This window comes from Lepeophtheirus salmonis, chromosome 2, assembly GCF_016086655.4.
Source record: "Lepeophtheirus salmonis chromosome 2, UVic_Lsal_1.4, whole genome shotgun sequence".
Taxonomy (NCBI): Eukaryota; Metazoa; Arthropoda; class Copepoda; order Siphonostomatoida; family Caligidae; genus Lepeophtheirus; species Lepeophtheirus salmonis.
The window spans coordinates 20458017-20481296 of NC_052132.2; the positions used below are offsets into that span (position 1 = coordinate 20458017).

Below are 23280 nucleotides of genomic sequence, written 5' to 3' on the forward strand. Positions count from 1 at the left end.
ATTCATTTTTTACTCCATTTTTATTAAGGCTGAGCCATTTAAAACCTAAACGAAGAAGTTTTTATAGGCCAATATTCTATTAAGTTTGTACAGAATTTAATATAAATTTATTGGGAAAACATTATAGTTTTAAAACCCTTAAATTACAATAATAAATTTTTTCTTTAACTAACTCAAGTAAAAAGACTCACAAAATGTTTAGAAAAAAAAAAAAATTTGAACGTCATTTGAAGCATTTTGAACTCATCCCAGACCTTTCAATTAATATAAGAAATTATTCAGCATAATATTTATTGTAAATTAATTTTATATATCTATTTGTTTTGTTATTATTGTATACAACATGTGATTTTTGAATGTATTTTTGTCACTTCCTCAATTTTTTAAATCAATTATTCAACCAAGCGTGCAGGTATAAGTATAATATAGTTTTTTAAATGTAGTAAATTGCAGGAAGAAGAGACAAATTGAGATAACAGAAAATCTGAAATGACCCATCCTGTTGCTTGTGCAAACTTACCTTATGTATTCAACAAACAACAAATTCTAAGCATTTAGTCTCGTGTTAAATTTTTAGCTGTTGATAATTTGAGTAGTGCTTTTTATATCCAAAGCTTAACATATAGGTATAAAGTAAAGACTGGTGTTTGTACTCATGAAAGGCGGAAAGTACAAGTAAGGATTTGTTGAAAGGTTGTACGTCTTAATGTGGCTTAATCTATCATGTATGTAAGCAGGATATTACATTATTATCTTCAAATTTCAACAATTCCCTATTCAAATTAAAGAGATCCCGTGATTTCAAGTGGTTATTTTCTGAGGGAGAGAATATCCCAAATTAGTAATTTTTATGCTTTCAAAATTTAATTTATCAGAGTATTTTGACCTCCCCCAACAAGAAGCATTTTAAATCATTGAATCCATTTGGGGGCGGGGATTTTAAATCAAAGAGCATTTTAATTTTGAAAGGGGAATTGTTGAGATTTGAAGATAATAATATGCAAAGTTCTCAAAAATGTATTTTTTCTAGACACATATTACGTGTACACTCATGATAGATTCGATAACCCACATTATGTCTTTGTTGAAAAAAGATATTAAGTGAGGCTAGATTTATTTATAAGTGGGATTTATTTGTTTTTATTTTTTTCCTCCCATAGCTGTTATTAGGATAATTCATAAATTACATGGTTATCTTTTCAAATAATTTGTATCCTACCACCAGAACCACGTGTTTTTCTTTTGATAACGTACATGATTCTTTTTTGACCTTTTTTTAAAAAAAAAGGCGATCTGTATTTTTTTTCCCCTGTGCTCCCAATGACGTCATTTATAATATCATGTCATATGCGACACGGTTTTTGTAGTTGACTTCTCACCCCTCCCAATGAGGATAAACTTGGTTTTCGGCATGATAACCTTCCCCCTAATTGCTTCGTGGTTTGTGAATGTCTCCTCATTTAATTTAAAGAAACATATATGATAGATTCCTGTCAAACATGCATCAAATTTGTGAGGATTACCATATCATATTTTGGTTGTTTTCTGTACACGCCGGCAGTACCTAGAAATTATAACTATATATGCAATACATAAATTTGGAGTAATGCGCAATGAACCAAAAAAAAAAAAAAGAATAGTTCTTGGACTTACTTGATGTTGCTTTCTTCGTTGTTTTCAACATACAAAACCATGAAATCAAAAAACTCTTTTCTTTTCTCATATTTAATGGTTAAAAAAGAATGATTGACATTTAACTAATTGAGTGTCATAAAAAAAATAGAGGCTTATAAAGTCCCTTCATTTAAATATAAAAAGAGGACGAACATATAATTTTAAGACTTAATTACTCTTTTTTACTTTCATTTTCTCTCATATTATACTGGATTGCAAATATATATGTATCCGCAAAAAAGTGGCAATTAGGATAAATAACCACCGACTGAAGATGACAATACATGAAAGGGGATTTTTTTCAAAAATAATTAGGCCTATATTAACAAAGGGGTATTTAGTATATAATCTGCCCAATGTATAAAATTGTACAGTGGTTTTAAATTACATAAAATGATTTAATAAAGAATTGATTTTTCCAGTTATTTGAAAACGCATGAAAGATGTAAAAGTTGTTAAAAGATGGGGAAAGTTCCCTTTATACAATAAAAATATGATTTGTACTATAGTTTAAAGTCCATTGAGTCCCTATATCTTATACTTGATGTGTTCAGGCCTATAAAAAGAGGAGTAATTTTTTATCTACAAGTATAAATTATTGTGAGATTTTTTGCTATTATTGCCTCCACTTTAAAGTCATTTTATCCTCTCATTGTAAATTAGCTAATCGGAGGGGGATTGACGGTCCTAATTGTAAGAAATTTTACTTTCCTTTTCTCTTTCTCTCTCATAATATATTGGTACGCAAATATGTATACGCAAAAAAAGGGCAACTTAGAATACAGAACTACCCATGTACGATAACGATACCTGAAAGGGGATATTTTTTCAAGAGAAATTAGGGCACATTTACAAGATGGTATTTGGTCCTAGAAGGTACAGTTAAGCTGTAATAATGATTTAAATGTAGTTTTTTGAATCCGAAAATATCTAGTTTAAGTACAGAAATTATCATCATTATCTTAATGAAGAAACAAAGTTTCACTCCTGTGTATTTATAATAATATCAACTTATGTTTCCTTCAAACTATAAGGATGTTTAATCAAGGGGAATTAGAGAATTTCATTTTGTGACCTCGATATACAATTTGAGTTTTGCAAAATATCTTGCTAATAATCGTGAAAAGTCTTGAAGAAGTGAAATTGATTCTACTTAAAAGCAATCTAGCTAGTAACACACAATGAATGGATTTTTGAAAAGATATCATATTCATATACCAGGTGTAGAAAAAGTACTGAGACCTGCCTCTAAGTAGTCATTAAAATACTTATAATTGATCAAAATGATGGTGTACATAAAAAATTTTAATTTATAATATTTTTTACTATAACAAAGCCCATTACTTATGAATCTCACCACCATCAGTCTCAATGACAGCCTCCAACCACCTCCGGAACCCCTTGTACACATGGGCAACGTAGTCATTTTTCATGATCCTCCTCTGCTTGTTGACGGAGGTCTTGAGGGCATCAATATTCGGATCGCAGACTTTGCAGGACTTCATCTCAATTTGCCATCAAATGAAGTAATCCAGTGGATTCAGATCTGGCTCTGAGGTGGCCAAAGGTTCTTGGACCAGAATTTCATGTTACTGTCCATCCACTCTTGTACAATATCAGCAGTATGGGGAAGAATCCCGTCCTAATAAAGTACGTATGTGTCCTAATTGGACTTCTTAATTGTTTTGGTGATCCATGGGACAACATTTTTCTTCAGCACCATCAAGTAGACAAAAATTACCCAGTTGCGGTTGTACTTCAGATCATTCAAGCGTTGTTGACATAGCTGAAGATGGAGTTATTTTTTACGTTGGGATGGAAGTCGCCTTGCTCACAGTAGACCGATGCACCTTCTTCTTCTTGGCGTAATCTGACACCTTCATATTTGGGATGACCTTAAATACATACATTACGTCTTCAGGCTTCACTTTAGTGGGTCTTCCACTCTTGGGTTAGTCTTTAAGGTTGCTCCCTTTTGCCAAAAGATTTCTTCCCCTACAGACTGTGGCCTTGCCGACGTTTAAGGCCTTTATCATGTCTCAGGTGGTCCTCCTGGAGCGAATTAAATTGCCTATGAAGGCTTTTCTTGCCTCCATCGCGACATAAAGGATAGACAAGGTAAATCCGGAATAACTTTAACGGCTAATTATGAGACTTGTATAAGTTACGTGATAATAATTTTATGAATTTTCATGAAAACAAAGAATCTGGCTTTGGTTATGGTCCTGGCAGTCATCGAACAAGTCATGCCCCTTCCCCCCACTTTTTCTAAAATGGCTAGAAGGTGACCCAGGAGGTCTAAAAGGACGTTCTCAAGGACGTGGTCATCCTATGGATGAATGAAGTCACTGATGGGAAGCCATATACATTCCAGCAAGACTCAGCTGGTCCAAGAGTTATTAGGGCAAAATGTGCCGGATTTTTAGCCAGCCAACAGCCCAGACCTCAATACGTGTGATTTTTATTTGTGGGTCAGTGTTAAGAGTATAGCCTGCAAGAATATTCATTCCTCAATCGCAACCTTGAAGGCATCCATCGTCAATAAAATGAAAAACCAGGATCTGCACGAGATAGCAAGGGTATGCAAGGTATTCAGGCGCTTTGTAGAGATCGTGATCGAGAACGAAGGCATGCATGATAAAAAATCACTTTACATTTAATGTGGCTTTTAAATGAAAAAAAAAATAATATTTTTATCGCTCATATAAGTATCATAATTAGCCGTTAAAGTTATTACGGATTTACCTTATCCACCCTTATACTGAATTTTTGTTTACAACATGCTCATCAATCAATTATTTAGAATGTAAGTTATTCAAAAATAGTTGGAAATTTAAGATTTAATAAACAACACCTATTAAAACTGTATTTTTAGAAGGTCTCATTACTTCTTCTACACCTGGTATTTGAATTTAATTCTTTGCTATTTTATACAATACTAGTGGTAGTACCCGGAAGAGTTATAAAGAATCAATTAACAGATACACTGTCCTTTGATAATATATAAGATAACTAACACCAGGCTACAATTGATTAAATAATGAACAAAAAAGAAGAAAGCGAACTCGCATCAACCGTTTTTCGTTTTGTAATCTTAAACTTGATTTTTTCCTTACACAGATATATTCCTTACCGATAAGACAAGGAATACTTTATACTCTATATAGGTACTTGGATGAGCATACTCTTTATGCCAAATCAAGAGTGGGCCTAGAATAAATGCCCTCTATGTCCCCTAAAACCGACACTGCCCTTGAATCTCATCACTTTTTTCTATTTATTTGAATCTTAATATTCTTCCAAAGGAAGATTATATATAGTCATTCGTAAGGTTATATTAAGAATAAGAGTGAAAGTGGCAGTGTTGGCCTTGGACAACGTTTACAGCGGCCCCTGATATATAGATTTATAGAATTTGAAACCCCTTAATATATTTTTTTAAATTGAAAAATATAAATATATATTTTAGAACTTTTTGTAGAATGTTATGTTATATAACCTTTTTTTTAAATTATTGAATCTAATTTTGTCTTTTATTATCATATATTACATGTTCAAAATACATATATGAACATATAGTTTCATAATGTTTGAAAATATGGGGTCCGAGTCATTTTTGCAAGCAGCACTTCTGATTAGAATTAATGTTTTGACATATGACTTGTAGATTCTGAAGACGACTAGAACGATGGAGGGTAATCTCAGAGGGACATTCACAAACCATGCAGCAACATAGGGGCTTAAGAAAAAGGTCATCTTAAGAATAGAAAGCTTTCTTTGTTTTCTAAGAACTAAGGACGTCCTTAAATCCCTATTTTTCACAAATTTAATAAAATCATCTCCTCTTTGATATGTTTTTGTTTTGTACGTTTGTTTACCAAGTTTGAAATCGTAATTTATCGGTCATTTTTAATCAAACAACTTTCTTGCTCCTCAAGGATCTACGAAATTAAAATTAATAACTTCTTTCATTTCCCCAAATCATCCTTTCACACATTATCTTAGTTTTTTTCTTATTTTCCTTCCAGCCTCATAAAGATCTTAAGACATTTATATTTTGTTATCAAGGTCATCATTCATTACGTTAATTACATGGTTATTATATAAAGCAGGTGCTATGTCCATCTCTCTCTCTCTCTTTATTTCAGCCTCTTACTTTTATCTAGACTTTTAAAGTATATATATAAATTGGGTGCGTCTTGAGTTAAGAAAATGTATAATATGCAAGACATACCCGTTGTTAGAGAAAATGCAATATTATTAATAGGAATATATTTTTAATCTTATTTTTCAAAGAGGCCTGCCTACCTTAGCCTCGATGTAAATATATACTCAATGGCGGGAGGCCTTGCAAAATTTATCAATCTCAGACTCCTTCATCCTGATCTATATCTGTTGAAAAGATATTATCAAGGTTGAAATATTGTTGTGTCTATTTCTACAGGCCTACTGGTCAACTTGTTTCCTTATGAAGTAGTCGTGTGGGTCTTCCAAAATCTGCTTAACCTAATCTCTTCTCAATGTTTAATGGTGTCAAAGACTGAACCGGCACCACAACTCTGATTTTCATTCCCAGATCTTTGGTTACAAGCCTCCTCATTGTCGCTTCCGATACTCTTAACTTTATTGATACTTCTCTCCTTATAATCCGTGGATTTTCAGATATCTTAGACTTGACAGACGTAACAAGGCCCTTAGATCAAACAGAGTGATATTTCCCAGGTATTGATGTCTATTTCCCATTGACAAAACACTATAACACATGGGTGGAAAGTACAGGGCTTCACATAAAGATGGGGTATTTTTTTTTTTAAATCACCTCATTTTCAGTTAGTACCAACCTTCAAAATACAGCTTTCATAATTTCATGACAAACTGTTTATGATTTTGTGAGTTATTTTAGTAAGTGAGACGCTACTTTTGTTATTTACAAAACAGTGGATGAAAATAATTTCGTGTTTGGATTTTACACTGCTTTTTGATAGGAAAAAATACCGTTCAAGCTAAGGAATGACTTGCAAAGTGTTATGGGGACTCTGCTTCATAAAGTTAATAATAGTAATAATTATAAAGAAGTCAATTTTGAGGAGGGGGAAACGTGTTTTATTTGTTAAAACTGGGACTTTTCAGCCCCGGTGTTACATCTTCTTTATGTTATAAACAGTACAACTGGAGATGCAGAAGCAAAGCGAAAATACCTGCATACACTTTTTTCTGTAGTTCCACCATTTTATAATTGTGGTTTTACTGTTTATTTTTAAGGACGCTTTAGTTATAGTTGGAATAATTTATATTGATGACACGTTCTCTTAACCTCCTAGTTAGCCATAAGTTAAGATTTACAAAGAGTTCAACGACTAATGACGCACCTGGGATATATATAATAACAAAGGGTGGATATACTTATATTTATTCGTCCTGTGTTGTCGCCCTCGTCAGTCTCTCTTATAAAAAGTTTATATTATATTATATGTACATATAGTTTGAAATATATTTGTGTTTTTTTTTTTTTTTTGTAATATGATTCCTTGATAGAATGGGGTAGGAGTAATAAAGCCGTTACGCCTCATGGACTCTTCATATCATCTATGAGAGGTCCTATATATATATCTAAATATAATAACTCTTTTTATTTGTTAGATAAATATGTTAGGAAGGTTTCTTTTTCAACTTTTTTCGAATTTCGATTACAGCTAGTGTGATAAAGTTGTCATGTAGCAAGAAAATAATGTAACATATATTTCATTCTTTACCAATCTCATCTTTTGGTCATAGTTCGAGGTGAAAGTTTGAAAAAAGCAACAAATATTTATATAGTTAATAAAGATTAAAATAAAGCATTATTCTTTATTTTACATAAAATCATTTTTATATATATTTTTCTTAACTATACAAAATATTTATAAAAGTAACCCTATGCAGCAAAAAGAGAGTATTAAGTAAGGAAATTTAGAACATATATTAGGATATTCTCTTTCTAAGGAAAAAGAAGATATCCGTGGATTATTAAAATTTCCTTACAATCAAACTTTGCATAGATAACACTTTCAACTTTTCAACTTTTTTTTTCTCTCTCTTAGATTGAAATGGTAATTTTTTGATTGGTTTTATCTCGAGGAACATAAAAAATGACTTTTATAACCAGAATGTTCTGCTTTTGTAGCCTACAAAGTGCTTTTTTGAAAAATATTTTTTCCAGCATTATTTAGTGTTAATTTTCACTTAGAAAGATTTAAATAAAAGAAAAAATGCATAAAATATACATATTTTTCTATGGTAACATGGAACAAGTTTCCAAATTTTAAATATATATATTTTTTTGTATATCCTTATCTGAATAGGAGAAAATGTTTTTATCTTTATAATGAAAAAATCGAGCACCTTACAAAAAGTAAGTTAAGATTTGTTGTTTGAAAAATAATTTTGTTTATTTATTAAACTATCAATATTTAATGAGAGTATATTAAGAATTGCTTTTTGTAGGCCACAAAAGAAAAAAAAATGAGTTATAAAAGTGATTTTTTTGTATATTGAGATAAAAGCAAAAAGGAGCTCACCCCCCAAATGCAAGTGCATTTTTTTTACTAGTGTTATTTCCAGTTCTAGATAATTTTGCCGCAAACCTATTCGGTCTGGTAATTTCGCCTCTTGTCGATTTTGCAACATGACATATTGGCCACCTTTGTATGCATTTATATTATAGATCTGAACTTTTTTTTATAGATTTGAGTCTTTATGGTTAAAACATTTTTTCCCCCATTTCAATGGAGTTTCTTATATTTCTTCAAGCCTCAACTAAGATCATGACTAAAAGTAAGAGGTGTCAAAAGTCAACGAATCCTTTCTAAATAGACTCATGATCCCGGATCTGTGAGTCATCACTCCTTTGTCCTTATAAATACCTATCCTTTTTTTATTTCCTCACTATTTTTCTTTTTCTTCTGATCTATAGCTGAGATTGACTATAGATAAAGTTCAAAATATATAACATGTTGTTACCTTTATTGCATCACCTAACCTCCCTTTCAAAAAAAAAAAAAAAAAAAAACTCAAAATTAATTCTTTGGTAGTTAGTCAATTCTACCAACTATGGAATTAATATCCAATAATTGTTGAAACTGGTTCACATCTTAGCAAGAGATAATTATAACTCAACCAATCAACTTTCAGAACATTTATTAGAAGAAAAGAAGCAGAATCATGGACAGCTGACAGAAAAAAATGTGTTAGTGAGGAAACACCGTGATAATATAAAAATATAAAAAGGTGAGGAATATGGCATGCCGCAAAATCTATAAGAGGCGAAAATGTATGCGGGAAAATTACCGTTCACGGTTATTTCTACTAAATTAAAAAAATTTAGTACCAGTCATAATCAAAAGTTGAAATACAAACCACCCTAATATATATACTTTATACTAATAAAAGGTAGGAGATAAATCTATCTAGTAGAGTAATAAAAAAATGGGATCATTCAATAAAGAATATAAATTACACTCACCCCCTTAACTCTTAGGAGCCACGGATGATTTTATATATATTATTGTTTGTTTGTTCACTTGCTTGCTTGCCCTTGTCATACCCTGTATATTAGGGTGTCAATTATTAACTGTTACTCAAAAAATGCATTCTAAGAATTAATTATTTATTGTAAAATATCCATCTATATTTGTGTCGTTTTCATCAAATAAGCTCAAGAACAGACTCTAAAAGGCTATTTTTCGTTTAAGTACTATTATCATTCTTTTAAACACTTATAATCCTCCATACCTTTACTTTTTCGCAAAAAGTGAAATAGTTGACACTCTAATATACAGATAGGTTTCTTGGGGTTGTGTGATGAAGGGAAAGGAGGAGAGTTCCGATTCTCTTTGAAATTATTAGTAAACATAATAACTTTTAAATTGTTGACATACTTTTGAGAGTGAAAACTTGGAGATGAATCAAATTTATATTCCAGGTAAGTCATTACGAAACAAGAATATAGCAGAGAAGCAAAAAGTTGTATTGTCTGTAATAGGTAGATAGATTATAATAATCTCTGTATGTATAGTGTATACCACCAGACCTGAAGTGAGATAGTGTGAGATTGACCTTTGAAACAAACTAACGAAACAAAAATCACGTCCTCAATATTTGTGGAAGGTAGTTAGTTGTCGTAGTCTTAAATTGCTATAATCTACACAAAATCCATGAATTCGCCCTTTTTACTGAATTAATGAGGTAAAATCTGCGAATTGAAGAAAAAGCTGAATAAGAGAAAATTATATAGTGACGTCATATGTGGCATTATATATAGCGAAATCTAGCGTGGGGAAAAGATAACACTACTATATGGATCTCCTCATACTAACAGATCCTATTGCGCTTAAGCTTTAGTATAAGGGTCTTTTTTTTATAAGGAAAATCAATGTTGATGTCGCAACAACGATGCACGCAGGGTATTTTATTCATTTAAGCCTACTGCATTATTTTAGGCTTTTACTCCAGAAAATTTTGCATGTCTATTGAAATCCAAAGTTTAAAGACATACAAATTCATATTACAAGAAACAACACCTTAAAAAATTAAAATTCTTTAAGTTGTTTAAGATTTGTTGCTTATAAAAAACATTTGTCCAAAGGCAAAAAATTGTTGAGTAGTGTAATTAACAAATAAGGCTATTTTAATTCCTTAAGACATTCATTACACGAAGCTTATAATTAAAGTCTCTCTTTCATTTTATAAGTATTCTATTAATAAATATAAAACACGTTCAGTTGGTCAAAAAAGAGTGTGCGTTCCTTGTATAGACCAGAGGTTGGCAAGATATGGCACGCACAAATTAGAGCACATTCCCGTAGTTTGTGTATTTTTTTTACCATTATTGTTGATAGTGGCACACAAATTGATTAGAAACGTTGGCACTCCATGTCTCAAAAGTTGCCTTCTCTTGGTATATACTATTATTTGATATCTATATAATAAAAACCGTTTCGTTGTCTGGGATAAATTAAAGTGCAAGTCGATCTGTATGAAATTTGGGGAATGAATATACTAGACTGTATACTTGGTAACCTGTTCAAATAAAATTTGCCATTTTTTTTTCAATAAACCCTTAAAATAGCCATGTGTTCTTTTTTTTTTTTTTTTTACCTTTTGACCTTTTTACAAGCGAACCAAAAATTCTAATAAATTAAGAAGTGAAAGAGTGGATAACACTTTAAAGCTAATAATTCCCCCTTTTTAGATCCAATTATAGCTAGAATACTTTATACTAAAGAAAAAGTCATCAATGTTCTTTGAAAAAAAAAAAAAAAAAAAAAAAAAGATGTGAAAATTTCAAGCAACTTTTGTTTCTATCAATATAGATTTGGAGGCTTTTTGTCTTCAAAATGGGATACAAAGTTTAATTAATTAATTAAAGTTTAAAAAATCCGAACAAACTCAGGTATTTATACGAGTTTGTTAAAACCAAATTCATTTTCATATTGTCTTCTTTTTGTACGAAAATGATTTTGTAACATTTTTTTTTTTTTTTGCCTTGTCACCTAAATGTAGATGCACTTTTGTCATTACAAATCAAGGACTGCATTGGCTCATATGTTGCAAAGTTCCCTGTCAAATACTCTTAACAGATTGTGCAAAAATGTGAAGCACAATTTTATGGTATTAAAATGTATATAAAATAATAAAAATATATATACTAGAAAGTAATAATAAACTCGTCTTCTTTTTATATATATGTATAGTTACAATAATATCACAATACGACATTTGTCTTTTTTTTCTTCTTTTTTTTAATAAAGCAAATAGCCATTCCTTATATTTTGATGCATTAATAATTTATATATGTATACAGGGTGCGTACGTAAAAAAAGTCCGGTCTGATAACCTCAACTTTAAAAGCTTATAACTAGGATTGTAGGACTTAAAATCAGTCCCGTTCCGCATCCGTTTCCGTTGTCTTGTCCTTTTTATCATTCTTTCAAAAAAGGATTCAAATTTTAAAGATCTCTCTGGAAGCCATCTTTTTTACTTATATTTAAATAAAGTATCTAATTTTAGCATTTGAATGGGGCATGAGCGTTATTTACTTATATTAGTTTGTAAATAAAACAGCAGAAAGTGGTTCCGTCTTGCGACAAAATATTGGTACTCCCTGAATAATAATCTACTATAATATAATATTATAGTTGTATGTCCGCTAAAAAAAGGTATGAACCAGGGAATTTTTTCAAAAAAGGAGACCAATACACCCCTTAGACATAAAATAAATGTGTTTAGAATTATAAGTTACGTACCTAGTATAATAATTCATTATTTTTACCCTTCTCTCTTCTTTTTTTAATGAGCTCGGTGTCAAAAATTAGTCCTTGTCCCACACAAAAATACACAGACAGACAGATTTTGCTTTATTAATATAAATAATAAACCCAGTTACCAAAAACAATTTTACTATTTTGTTGGGAAATATCAAAAAATTGAAAGGGATATTTTTAGCGTACGCACTCTGCGTACTTAAAGTAAATATCTTTCAATCTTTTTATATATTTGTTAGTAAAGCTGACTCTATTACACTATCAGTCTTAATGTCTTAAACGATTGTATTAATATCAATGATTGTAGTAGTGCTCGATGTAAAGTGTGAAAAAGGCACAGAGGTTGCTGACATCTCATTTCTCTTAGTTTTTATTTCCTCTCCGTCATAAAAATAAGGAATTAGTTTGCTGTTGCAATTATTCGTACATACATACATATACTACTGCTATTTTAATGCATTGACTTTTTCATAATACCTTTATTTCTTTTGCACATGAAATATGTATTAACTTGATACATAATATATGCAGAGGTGTAAAAATATGGCATAGAAAGGCGGAGTGGTTTTTTCTACATTGCAATCTGGACAAGGTTTTCATATTCCAGAGCTGTTGATATTATTATTTAATTGTTGAAGACAGAATGTCTATAAAGTAATAAGTAGCGCATGTGTCCATGAAGGACAAAGGGAAGTATAAATGTAAGCCTTTGTTGGACTGAGAAGAATTAAGTATAGACATTGGAGTATTTCCAATCTATATGTCCTTGCTCTATGTGGAGTAGAATTTAACTGGGGCGTCTGCAGGATTATATTTTGAGGGAGGGCTTGGTTTTTGGAATCCAAAACCCATAGCTATTAACAGAAAATTAAATTTTTTAGAAAATAATTTGAAAAATTAAGTTTTTTCGATAAAAGTTTGAAAAAATATTTCAAACATTAAATTTTTTCGAAAACAAAAATCCAAAACTATTCACAAAAAATTAAATTAAAAATTTCAAATATAAAATTTTTCAAAATCCATAGCTATTCACAAAAAAAAATCAAATATTAAATTAGATTAATGAATTTTGACCTCCGTGTTTCCTTGAAGTGATCCACTCGCTCCTATTATCTGCCAATATATCTTCTGGATCTTCGCTTTCGGTACAAAGTTTTCCCATGGAATTTGAAAAGTGGTTGTAAACGAAGATCCTCTTACAGGCTAAATATAAATAATTTTTCCAGGAAAAATTGACCTTAAATGTGCTCATATACAAGGAGCTTGCGATACATGGTACCGTATAATGTTTTAATATGAATTCAAATTACTAATAGATACATTAAGTAGTCATGAACGAGATAACAAAAAAAAAGGATCACACCATTAATAATAAACCACATTGGAAATAAATTAAAATTGCCAATTGTCGATATATTGTTTCAATTATTTTATATTATCATTGCACACAAAATAGCTTTACATCTTTGTGAGAAGATCCTCTCCGATGGTGATACATGTGTGAAGTGAATATCTTCCCATAAATGAATATAATAATAACGAGCAAATAAAAGTTTTACAGCAAACACGTTGAAAAGAAGGAACACACAATTCAAGGATAACTTATTAACTTTATTTATTTTCATTTATTATGTGATATATATCCTTCATCTGAGGTATACTCTAAAATTTTAATAATTTCCGAATTCAATAACGGCCTCTTCTGTAGCTTCGTCTTGAAGGTTCTATCAATATCTGTCACAGTAGTCCCGGGGTCCATTTGCCCTCTTTTCCGTCTAAAGAAACGAGCATTCCCGTTGCAGGCCAGTATTGAGCTGTCCCAACTTCCGATTTAACCTCATAAAATTCAATCAATTTATCTACCTCCGGAGAGAACCCAACAAATTATTGTAGGAAGGATTTAAATATGGAGCATTAAATTTTGAAGCCTTGTCTGAGAAAAAACAACTCATTTTATCCTTATCAAGAACCTCCTGGTGAATTTTAGAATTGAACTACTCCAGAACATGGAGAACATGTTGACTAATGTTCAAGTAGGTATCATTCGACATTAGGAAGCAATGCCAAACACTACTTGTAGGGGTCAGTTGACTAGCAAAGTTCAGAGTTCTTCTCTAAAATTACACTTGATTATGTTTTTTCTTGCTTTTCTTAGCCTCTTCCTTAGAACTTTTTCTAAGTATTGATAAATAAGGAAGAGTATATAGCCATACTCTTTGACTAAATAAAATAAAGAATAAGCATATTTTCTTAAGCCTTTTGTTGTATAAAACTTGGAGGAGGGGGCCATTTAAAGGAATCAGTGTATAGGAATCATAGATATACCTTCATTTTTTAGTAAAAGTGGTTTAATTGCATTAAACCCTGGCCCAGAATTCAAAGATTTCAAGGATTTCAAAATAATTAATCAGAACATAACTCCATAGAACACATTTTTGAATTAATTCAATGATATTTTGTATATGTAATTCCACTTACTTAAACTGAATTAGTACATCTAACAACTGTTACATGTCAAAATGTGTTGAAGTAATGTACAGAAAATATATTTCAACGAAGTCTGATCATATAATCTTCAGACCTCCATAATTATCCCTTTTAGAATAAAAAGACTCTGTGACGTGAGATGTTTATATTTATAGTAAGAAAAATACCGCGACGTGCTCAAAAAAATAAAAAAAAATATTCAATTTATCGCACGAATTACACATTTTTGTGGCATTTTCCCTTCTAAAAATAAGAAACGTTTGTAATTGCAGAAAAGTTTTATGATTTATTATATACTCTACTGTAAGAAGACAGAAAACCCCGTCAATGATTATGGGTGGTATTTTTGTACAGAAAAAATACAGTTTTGTGATTAGTAAAGGAAACAATGTTAAAATTATTTTTCTTCTATTAAATTATGTTAATTCTTGGATAGATCGTCAAACCACATATACCTTTTCGAATAAAGAATTCCCACATATATTTTTGTAGTTTATAGAAAATGCAAACGAAAATTTTATTATATTTATTAGTGATACATAACAACTGCACGTCCAAAATGGCTGAAACTTTAGTGAGTAACAGATACTATATAGATGCAATTGCGTTTATTTACGAGTGTTGTCATCTTCACGTTAAGGTCGGAAACTTTCCCGACCACCTTCGTATATTGCTCATGAACAGTATTTTTTTAACTAGAAAAGGGACAAAATCTGGGGCGAAGGAATAGGTACAGTTTTAGCTTGAGAAAGACCTGGGGAAAAGATAAATCTGCGGTCCCCTTTTCTTTTTTTACTTTTTTTAAAGTTAATTTTTTAGAAATATTTTCCATTTTTTATAATATATATCACATCATGTTTTTTTAAAGAAATGCTGTATCATTTTTTCTATATTGTCGTTTTTAAATCAATTGTACCCATTTTTCAATTAATTACGTTATTTAGAAAAAAATTTAAATACCCTTTTAACAATTTCATCCAACACGGTTCCCTCTGAAGAGCTTACCCTGGCAATGATTCTATTGAGGATTGGAAATTTGATAATGGATTTGTGAAAAGTAAAAAACCACTTATTTAGCAAAAATAAATATTATTCACGCTTATGAGTGGTACTCTTTACTCTTAATTTTAATCATTAAATCATTCACACTTGTTTTAGTAGATATTGGGAGATAACAATGGCTATCTATACACACTCAAAAGACTTGGACTCATCACTCTACAGGGTACACGGAAAGTCCTGTTAATGTAACTTTATATAATATATGCGATATATTATGTTTAAACTCTATTCGCGTCGAAACTAGATCAAAATAAACAGTTTTGCTAACCACAATGGAATTCCAAAGACAGGCAAAAATCCATGAGTTCCTAAAGGGCAAATCTCGACAAGCCATCTTGAGGAACTTGAAGAGCCTGGAGGTCAACCCATGCCGATCAAGAACCATTGAGAGGTACGAGGAGACTCAATCTTTTAAGGAAAAATTCAAGTCAGGTAGACTAATATAAAAAAGGACGCCCGGAGTCGTCAAGGCAAGGATTGCAAGAAATCCCAGGAGGAACCTCACCAAGATAGCAAAGGATTTCAACAGGGTGCAATAACAATGACAAATGTTATCTAGGATGAATTTGGGATGTATTCTTACAAATTGAAGAGGCAACAGCACCTGCCAAGTAAGGTAAAGACTAAAAGACTTGAGATAAGCAATACGATTCTTCAGAAGCTGAGGATTGGCACGGCCCCAAGATTGTGTTCAGTGATGAGAAGATTTTAAAGCTGTGGAACAAGCTTTTAAACCCCAAAATAATCGGATTCTGGCCAAAAAAAGGTGAGCTGGGTAACCATGGAGTCAACAGAGTGCAGAAGCCACAGTTTGTGATAGTTTGGTCGGCTGCGACTGAGACAGGGAAGTCCTCTTGGTGTTTATGCCGGCTGGGGTGAAGATCAACACCAAGGAGTATATCAGCACTATCTTAGAGTAAAGGTCTTGTTCCCTGGGCCCAACTACACTTTCAGAATGACCCATAGACCTTCCAACAGGATGGTGCCCCCTCCCAAACATCCAAAGAGACGCTTGGTGGTATGAGGCCAATTTGAGTAGTTTTTCGGGACTAGACAGTCTGGACCTCTTCCATCCCCTACCTAGCCGTCCATGTTGTCCATTCTTGAGACCAGAGCCTGTGTGATCCCCACCAAGAATTTAGGTGACCCAGTGGACATGGTCCGTGCAGAATGCAAGTCTTTTCGAGAGAGAGTTCGAGCTGTGGTCAAGGCTAAGGGTGACCATTTCAGATGAAAGTTATGTCATTACAATTATATGCAAATTATTTAATTAGTTATGTTTTTAGTAGTTTAATAAACATTTGACAGAAGTTTTCTTGGACTTTGCATATCATAGACGTGCTATAAAAGATAGTATCACCCTCCAGAGAATTTTAAACAAAAAATTGAATATATCATTCCCACCCTATATACTCAACAAAGGATAAATCTTCCATGAAATGAGACATTCTGAACTCAACAACATCTATGTATCTCCCAAAATCCAATAAAGATTTCTCAAACATACTTTTATTATTGAACGGTTTGTCTCTTGAATTCCATACTTTAGTCTTTCGTCATGGAAGTGAAGTCCAGCGATTTATACTCAATTATATATATTATTTAAATTTAAAATTGTTTATTACACTTTTAAAATCTTTTAAATTCTTGCCTATTATATTTGACTTTTATTAAAGCTTTTAAAACAAAGTAGTAGAACGCACCTACTAATATAAAGAGATACATGCTCGTTTGCTCTTTAATTCCCACGCGTGATGTCGCTTTTTATGATACCATAGATGAAGTCACTTGAAATTTTTGTCACTCTCCCTTATATTGTATGAAATTCTGTCTTCTCTTTGCAGAATTTACCACGGTAACTAACTTAATAGGTGGAAGTTGCATAGTTAGTTATGGAGTAATATTCAACGCTCCTAAAAGACGACAGAAAGTACACTTACCCCGTACAAACATTGATCGGGGGGGGTCTTCGTTTGCCACTTTGTTTTAAAACCTTAACTTGTAATAACTCTAATATTTTAAAAATATACTGTTAGGATTTACCTGTCTTCACGGATTGATACAAAAATATATAAATTATAAATTTGCATTTCTTATTTTTCAGTGATTGGAGTTGCATTGATATTTTGCTTGTTATTCTTTGTTATGGTCGCAATAGACAAAGCTCTAGACTTTATAGGAGAAATGTGCACAAAGTGTTGTGGACGAAAGAATCGACAAAACGAAGTAGATCCAGCAGAGCTTGTTGGAAGCTTTAAAAGATACAAAAACTGATACAAGCCGTCATTTTGATCCTTCATTTGTACCTACGCGGATATTTCCTCATCCTCCTCCTGGTTTTGTTGGTCCTCTGTTTAATATAAACTTTTTAGAGTGTATTTGTCGGTCTTTCTTTAAGGATTTGTTTTATCATTATAATTATAATTGTTATAAATTGTTTATATGTTGCGTGTTTAGTGAAATATTGTTTATGAGGCATTTTGGAATAATGTTTTTCTGTTTTTTCAAAGTTGGAAGAAAATCGTAAAAAAAAGCTAAAATTCAATAATACCTACTTATACAGACCTATTTATCAAAATGAGTTTGATCAACAAGTAATACAATATCAAATAAAGAAATTATTGAACACAAATATGTTTTTTTTTATTATAAGTGTAAGTATTTTTAACCCCTTTTGAGCAAATGTTTTGTCATTTATATTTTACATGGTGCCGATTTTTTATTTCATTACTTAATTGCACTTATTTTCCTTGTCGTCATTAAAAATGGAGACTTTTCCTCGTTAGTTTTTGCAAATAAAATACAGACCTCGGTTTTATTTGTAAATCCAGAAAGCATATCATAGATACAGTTGTAAAAAATATGAGCTGACAGTATTTAAAATAAATAAAGATAAAACTTGGAGGAAATAACTTATCTCAAAATGGCTACTTTGGGCCGTGAGATAAAGGAATTAAGGATAAATCCCCTCCGTATCTATTAAATCTATAGAGATAAATTATTCCCATAACGATCATCAATTCAAACCCAAGCCCAACAAGGGATACACTTATAATTCCCCGCCAATCCTCAGTGTTGCTTTCCATTATCACTGAGATACTTTGATGCTCCCTCCTCAAGAATGAAAGAATAATGATAACGGCTTTGGAAAATTAAAAACTCTGTTCAAGTTGCAACTACAAAAGTATTGTGCTCGTCTATGTTCATATTTTTAGAACTATAATCCTACAAGTGTTCTAGATTGAGAAAGTGTTATTTCTTAGATACAGAATTTACTGCCTATTATTGCAAATGTAATACATTTACGCACAGCTATAACAATGTTAGGTACATTTAATGCAGCACTCAATCAGAATCGTAGACGTACCGTAAGGGACATCAGGGACCTCATGTTCCTAGCGTAGGTGTCATTGTCAAAACGGAAGAAAGAAATAAAGAATTATTAATGTCTGTTGATAGCATAAATTCGTGTTGCATGAAAAATGTTTAAAAGATAATAACAAGTTTGTTTTTGATTTTATCAACAATAAAACTGATTCATATTTAACTAAGTTTTTGTTATTAGAACACAAACTCTCACACACATATATCATTTTTTGAACGAATGAACGACGAACGAAAAAACAATGAATGATGAACGAGAAAAAAATATGCACGGCGTTTTCTTTTTGATAATAAGTTATTTTTCATACGAGGTAGCTTTTTGTCTATTTTTTCCGAAGATTACGACATCTTCTTTTCTTGATTATGGGTTTAATTATAATTATTATCTTTGATGGTTGTCTAAAATATAGTTTATTTAGTCTAATTTTTTTTCAATCCATTGCTTCGTTTAATTGTACAATTAACTGGAAAATAAATATTCTCTAGATAGCCTACAAAATCATGAATATGTTAAAATGGATCAAATAAAAGGTATAATGGACGTTAATATATCTATTTATGTAGTATCTTGTAAAGTTTTTATCCAATCTGTATATCCAAAGTACTTAAATTTTAACCGGGCATTAGCACTTCAATCTTTATTATTGCGCAATATGAAAGTACTTTGTCTTAATTTTAACATCTCTTTTTTTTCAATATCCATCATTAATTGTCTGGAGAGCGTGGGAAGATATTCATATACTTGAATTTCATATTATACAATTCAATTGCAGGTATTTAAATATATCAACTTTTACACAATACTGTACTCTGTAATTCCTGAAAATTGATTTCCATTCTCTTGATGTTTAAGAAAGTTGTGTTGTCTTATTGAAATATCATATTTTATTAGATCACAGATTTTGGTGTAGGAAATTCGAGTATCCGAATATCTTCCCACGCTCTTAGACAATAAATGAGAATAATTGAAAAAAAAAGAGCAGTTAAAAATTAAGACAAAGTACTTTCATATTGTGCAGTAATAGAGATTAAAGGTGGTAACGTCGGATTGAAATTGGTTTACGTCTCAGTAATAGATTAAATGAAAACTTTACAAAATATTAGATAAATAAATGTTTCTAAGCCCATTAATACTTATATTTGATCCATTCTAACCCATTTGTAATTTTGAAGGCTATCTTGAGAACTTATGTTCCAGCAAATGGTGCAATTAAACAAAGCAATGGATTTTATTTTTTTTAGACTGGGTGAAATATTAAGAATTTATCTACATTAAATATAACTGACATGAAGTTTTTTTTTCTCTCCGTAATCGGCAAATTGTAAAATACCTACTTTATTTGCTCTATTTTTGGGGAAGGTATTATATATAATTGAGACTTACATTTCCATCTTGAACTCCAATTGAAGGTAATTAATTTACTGAAGCTCCAAATCACAATGAAATCAAACCGTCAGATATTTGGAAAGTTGCGCACCAATAATTATTTAATAAACTTAGAGAGAGACAAGTTTTTAAGCTCGGTAGCATACACAGCTTGATGAATGGGCGGAGTCAGCCGTGGAGGATTTATTATTGTAATATTAAATTCAAATCATTTGTCTTAAATTATAATTCGCAGTTGCGAGTATTAGAGTACTTACATAACTCTAGTCTATTTTATACCTTATCTTCTAGTAATTTAGATTTAGTTACTCATTTGTGGGCCTCAGACAATGCAAGTTGAAAAAAAAAAGCGAATGGATGACGTTTGAGGCTTGTCCCTATTTTTTTTTTTTTTTTTACATTTATATGGTATTGTGATCAACCATGCAATCGAACAAGGCCAATCCGAACAATTTGGCGCCTTATGCAAAAATTAGCCAATAATATGTATATTCAATATTATACTGTTACACAAAGCTGAATATATTAATTGCCTTAGACATTCAATATATTCTGAGAAAATATAAATACTTTTAATAATATAACAAATAATTAAAAGATTTAACATCCATAGCCAGTGCAAAAGTATAAAATTGAACTATGTACAAAAAGTAGACAATTGTTACAAGATAAAAATATTACAACAGCACGAATATATTTATAGTGAATACAGTTGATATGCGCTGATTATTTTCATACTAAAAAATAAAGTTATTAACTGGTCAGAGCAGTCGCATTGTTGCTGAAAATATAGACAAGTTTTTCGGGACTAATTTTATCTTCTCACACGGAAAGCACCCCCCTTTATCCCAAAGTCTTGCATTAATATCTCTAACGATAAATAATATTAATAAAACAGAATCCACCTGTCTGGAGAAGTTAAAACTAGAAAAACCAGGACCACCTTGGGTATCAGAGATCAACTCACAGGAGGAATTTAGAACCTTTTGAAAAAATCAACAAAATCAATTAAAACCAATAAGAGGCTTATCCAAAAAAATCAGAAAATTAAAAATGAAGTCAGAAAATTAAAAACTTTTAGGTTGGATTATTTAATTAGGAGATAAATATTAAATAAATAAATATAAATTCAAAAATAAATGATCGAAGAGAAAAATGAACGAATGAGCGGTGAACGGAAAGTTTTTACAAAATAAACGATTAAATGGAAAACGAATGAACGGGTACAACCCAGGTTACGACTCTGTCCCTTTCCACAAAAACAATATAAGGACTAGATAGTTATTAAAAACCAAGTAATGACAAACTTCATGCATTGGAAAAGTAATGCAAAGTGATTTGAGGAAAGCATTTTGAGATTTATACTCAAAATAAATTATGGGTATAATTAAACTTTATACATAGAATTTTTGATGAGTAAGAGTTTTATGAAAGATATCATTAATCTGATGATTTTGATTTTTAATTAAATAAGAATAGTCTCTATTTACAGGTTTATTCCATATTGAGTGATTTATAAAGTTTTTATACCATGTTCTGGTATATGTTAAAATGGCTATTTAATTTATTACTTTAGCAAGTTTTTTACTTCAGTACTTTTTTGTAATAATTAACTATCAGTGCTGCATTTGGAGCCTTTTTAAACCACATGGCCACTTAGGTGGGAGAGAAATAAGGTCTAAAACCTCATATATCCTCGTTGGAATGGAGAGGGTTGAAGTTGGGAGATGTGAGGGAATCTTGAGACAAAGCCTATAATCATTGTTTCATTTTTTTTTGGTACTATTGTGTACATGATCAGGGGTGTCCACAGGATTATATTTTGGGGGTGAAGATTTGGTTTTTAGAATTAAAAAAAATTAAAAAATTGAAAATTTAAATTTTTGCTTCAGGGCAATGTTTTCTATCACATCAATAGTTTTTTATTTTCATATCTATAATTTTTAAATATCCTTGATTGGGGGGGGATTGCAGAATCCTGCAGACCCTTAATCATAGAACAGATCCGTTAAGAGTGATTGTTTTTAGTTCTGAGTGGCACTTAATTTATTTTTCATTTTGTGTCAATGAAGGCCATTTTTTTGACAAATACGACAACATGGAGAAGGCAAAGCTCTCTATTCAGGACTGGAGGTTCCAAAGCCTCATGTTGTGTTGTATTGAGGCAGAACTCCAAGTAAATGAAGGCTCTAAACTGGCCACTATTTTGTAATTTGACAAAAATAGAAAAACGATCGACCTTTTTCGGGTTTTTTTTTCAAGTCTGACTAAAAAATATGCGATATTAGTCCTCAAAGTGAAAGAGTAGCGGAAAAAAAGTTTAGGCAACTTCAGACATATATATAAAAGCAAATCTTTTTTATAATTTGTTGTGAATAGATAACACTAAACAGGACCCGAAATGATGAAATGGTTGGAAAATTAAAAAAAATATAACTCTGTTTCTATTATACCAATAAACACCATTATTTTCTGTTATTATTGATGGATAATTGATACTGCCTCAACATTCTCCAGAGCTATCCCAACATACCGCACCGTTTGACAACAGAATTTACATAGATTTTATCCATCTTATACAAGTCAAAAGGTCAAATTATTTTAAAAGAGTTTTTTTAGACGTTTCAGAAATAAATAGTACTAAGTACATATAGTTGTTGTTTGTGACAGAATAAAAATATTTTAACCCTAATTTTTTCAAAAGTCTGGTTTCGACATATTTGAATCTTTTGGAAAAAAACTAAACAGGAAAAAGTTTTTTTTTTTTTTTTTTTTTTTTTGATAGTAAAGGGTTTTCCAATAAGAGCTGTTATTTTGATATTCAAAGAAAAATAGTATTTTTTGAGATAAATGATCGGATATTAATTACAATGTAAAGAAAAAGGAATGCCATTAATAATGGAAAACAATATCAGCCAAATGGGTGCAACAGCTACGCTTACAGGACCGTATCCTTTTTATGAGATTTTCCATCACTAAATCGCA

General features: G+C 31.1%; 1 protein-coding gene across 1 annotated transcript in view; it reads left to right on the forward strand.

Annotated features, from left to right (window-relative positions):
- LOC121132392 (uncharacterized) overlaps positions 1–18156 on the forward strand; it is a 62372-nt gene extending 44216 nt beyond the window's left edge. Inside the window, exon 2 of the mRNA XM_040727794.2 lies at positions 17629–18156. Coding sequence (XP_040583728.1) covers positions 17629–17798 — 170 coding nt within the window. The 3' untranslated portion in view covers positions 17799–18156. The remainder of the gene's footprint in view (positions 1–17628) is intronic.
- The last annotated feature ends 5124 nt before the right edge of the window (positions 18157–23280 follow it).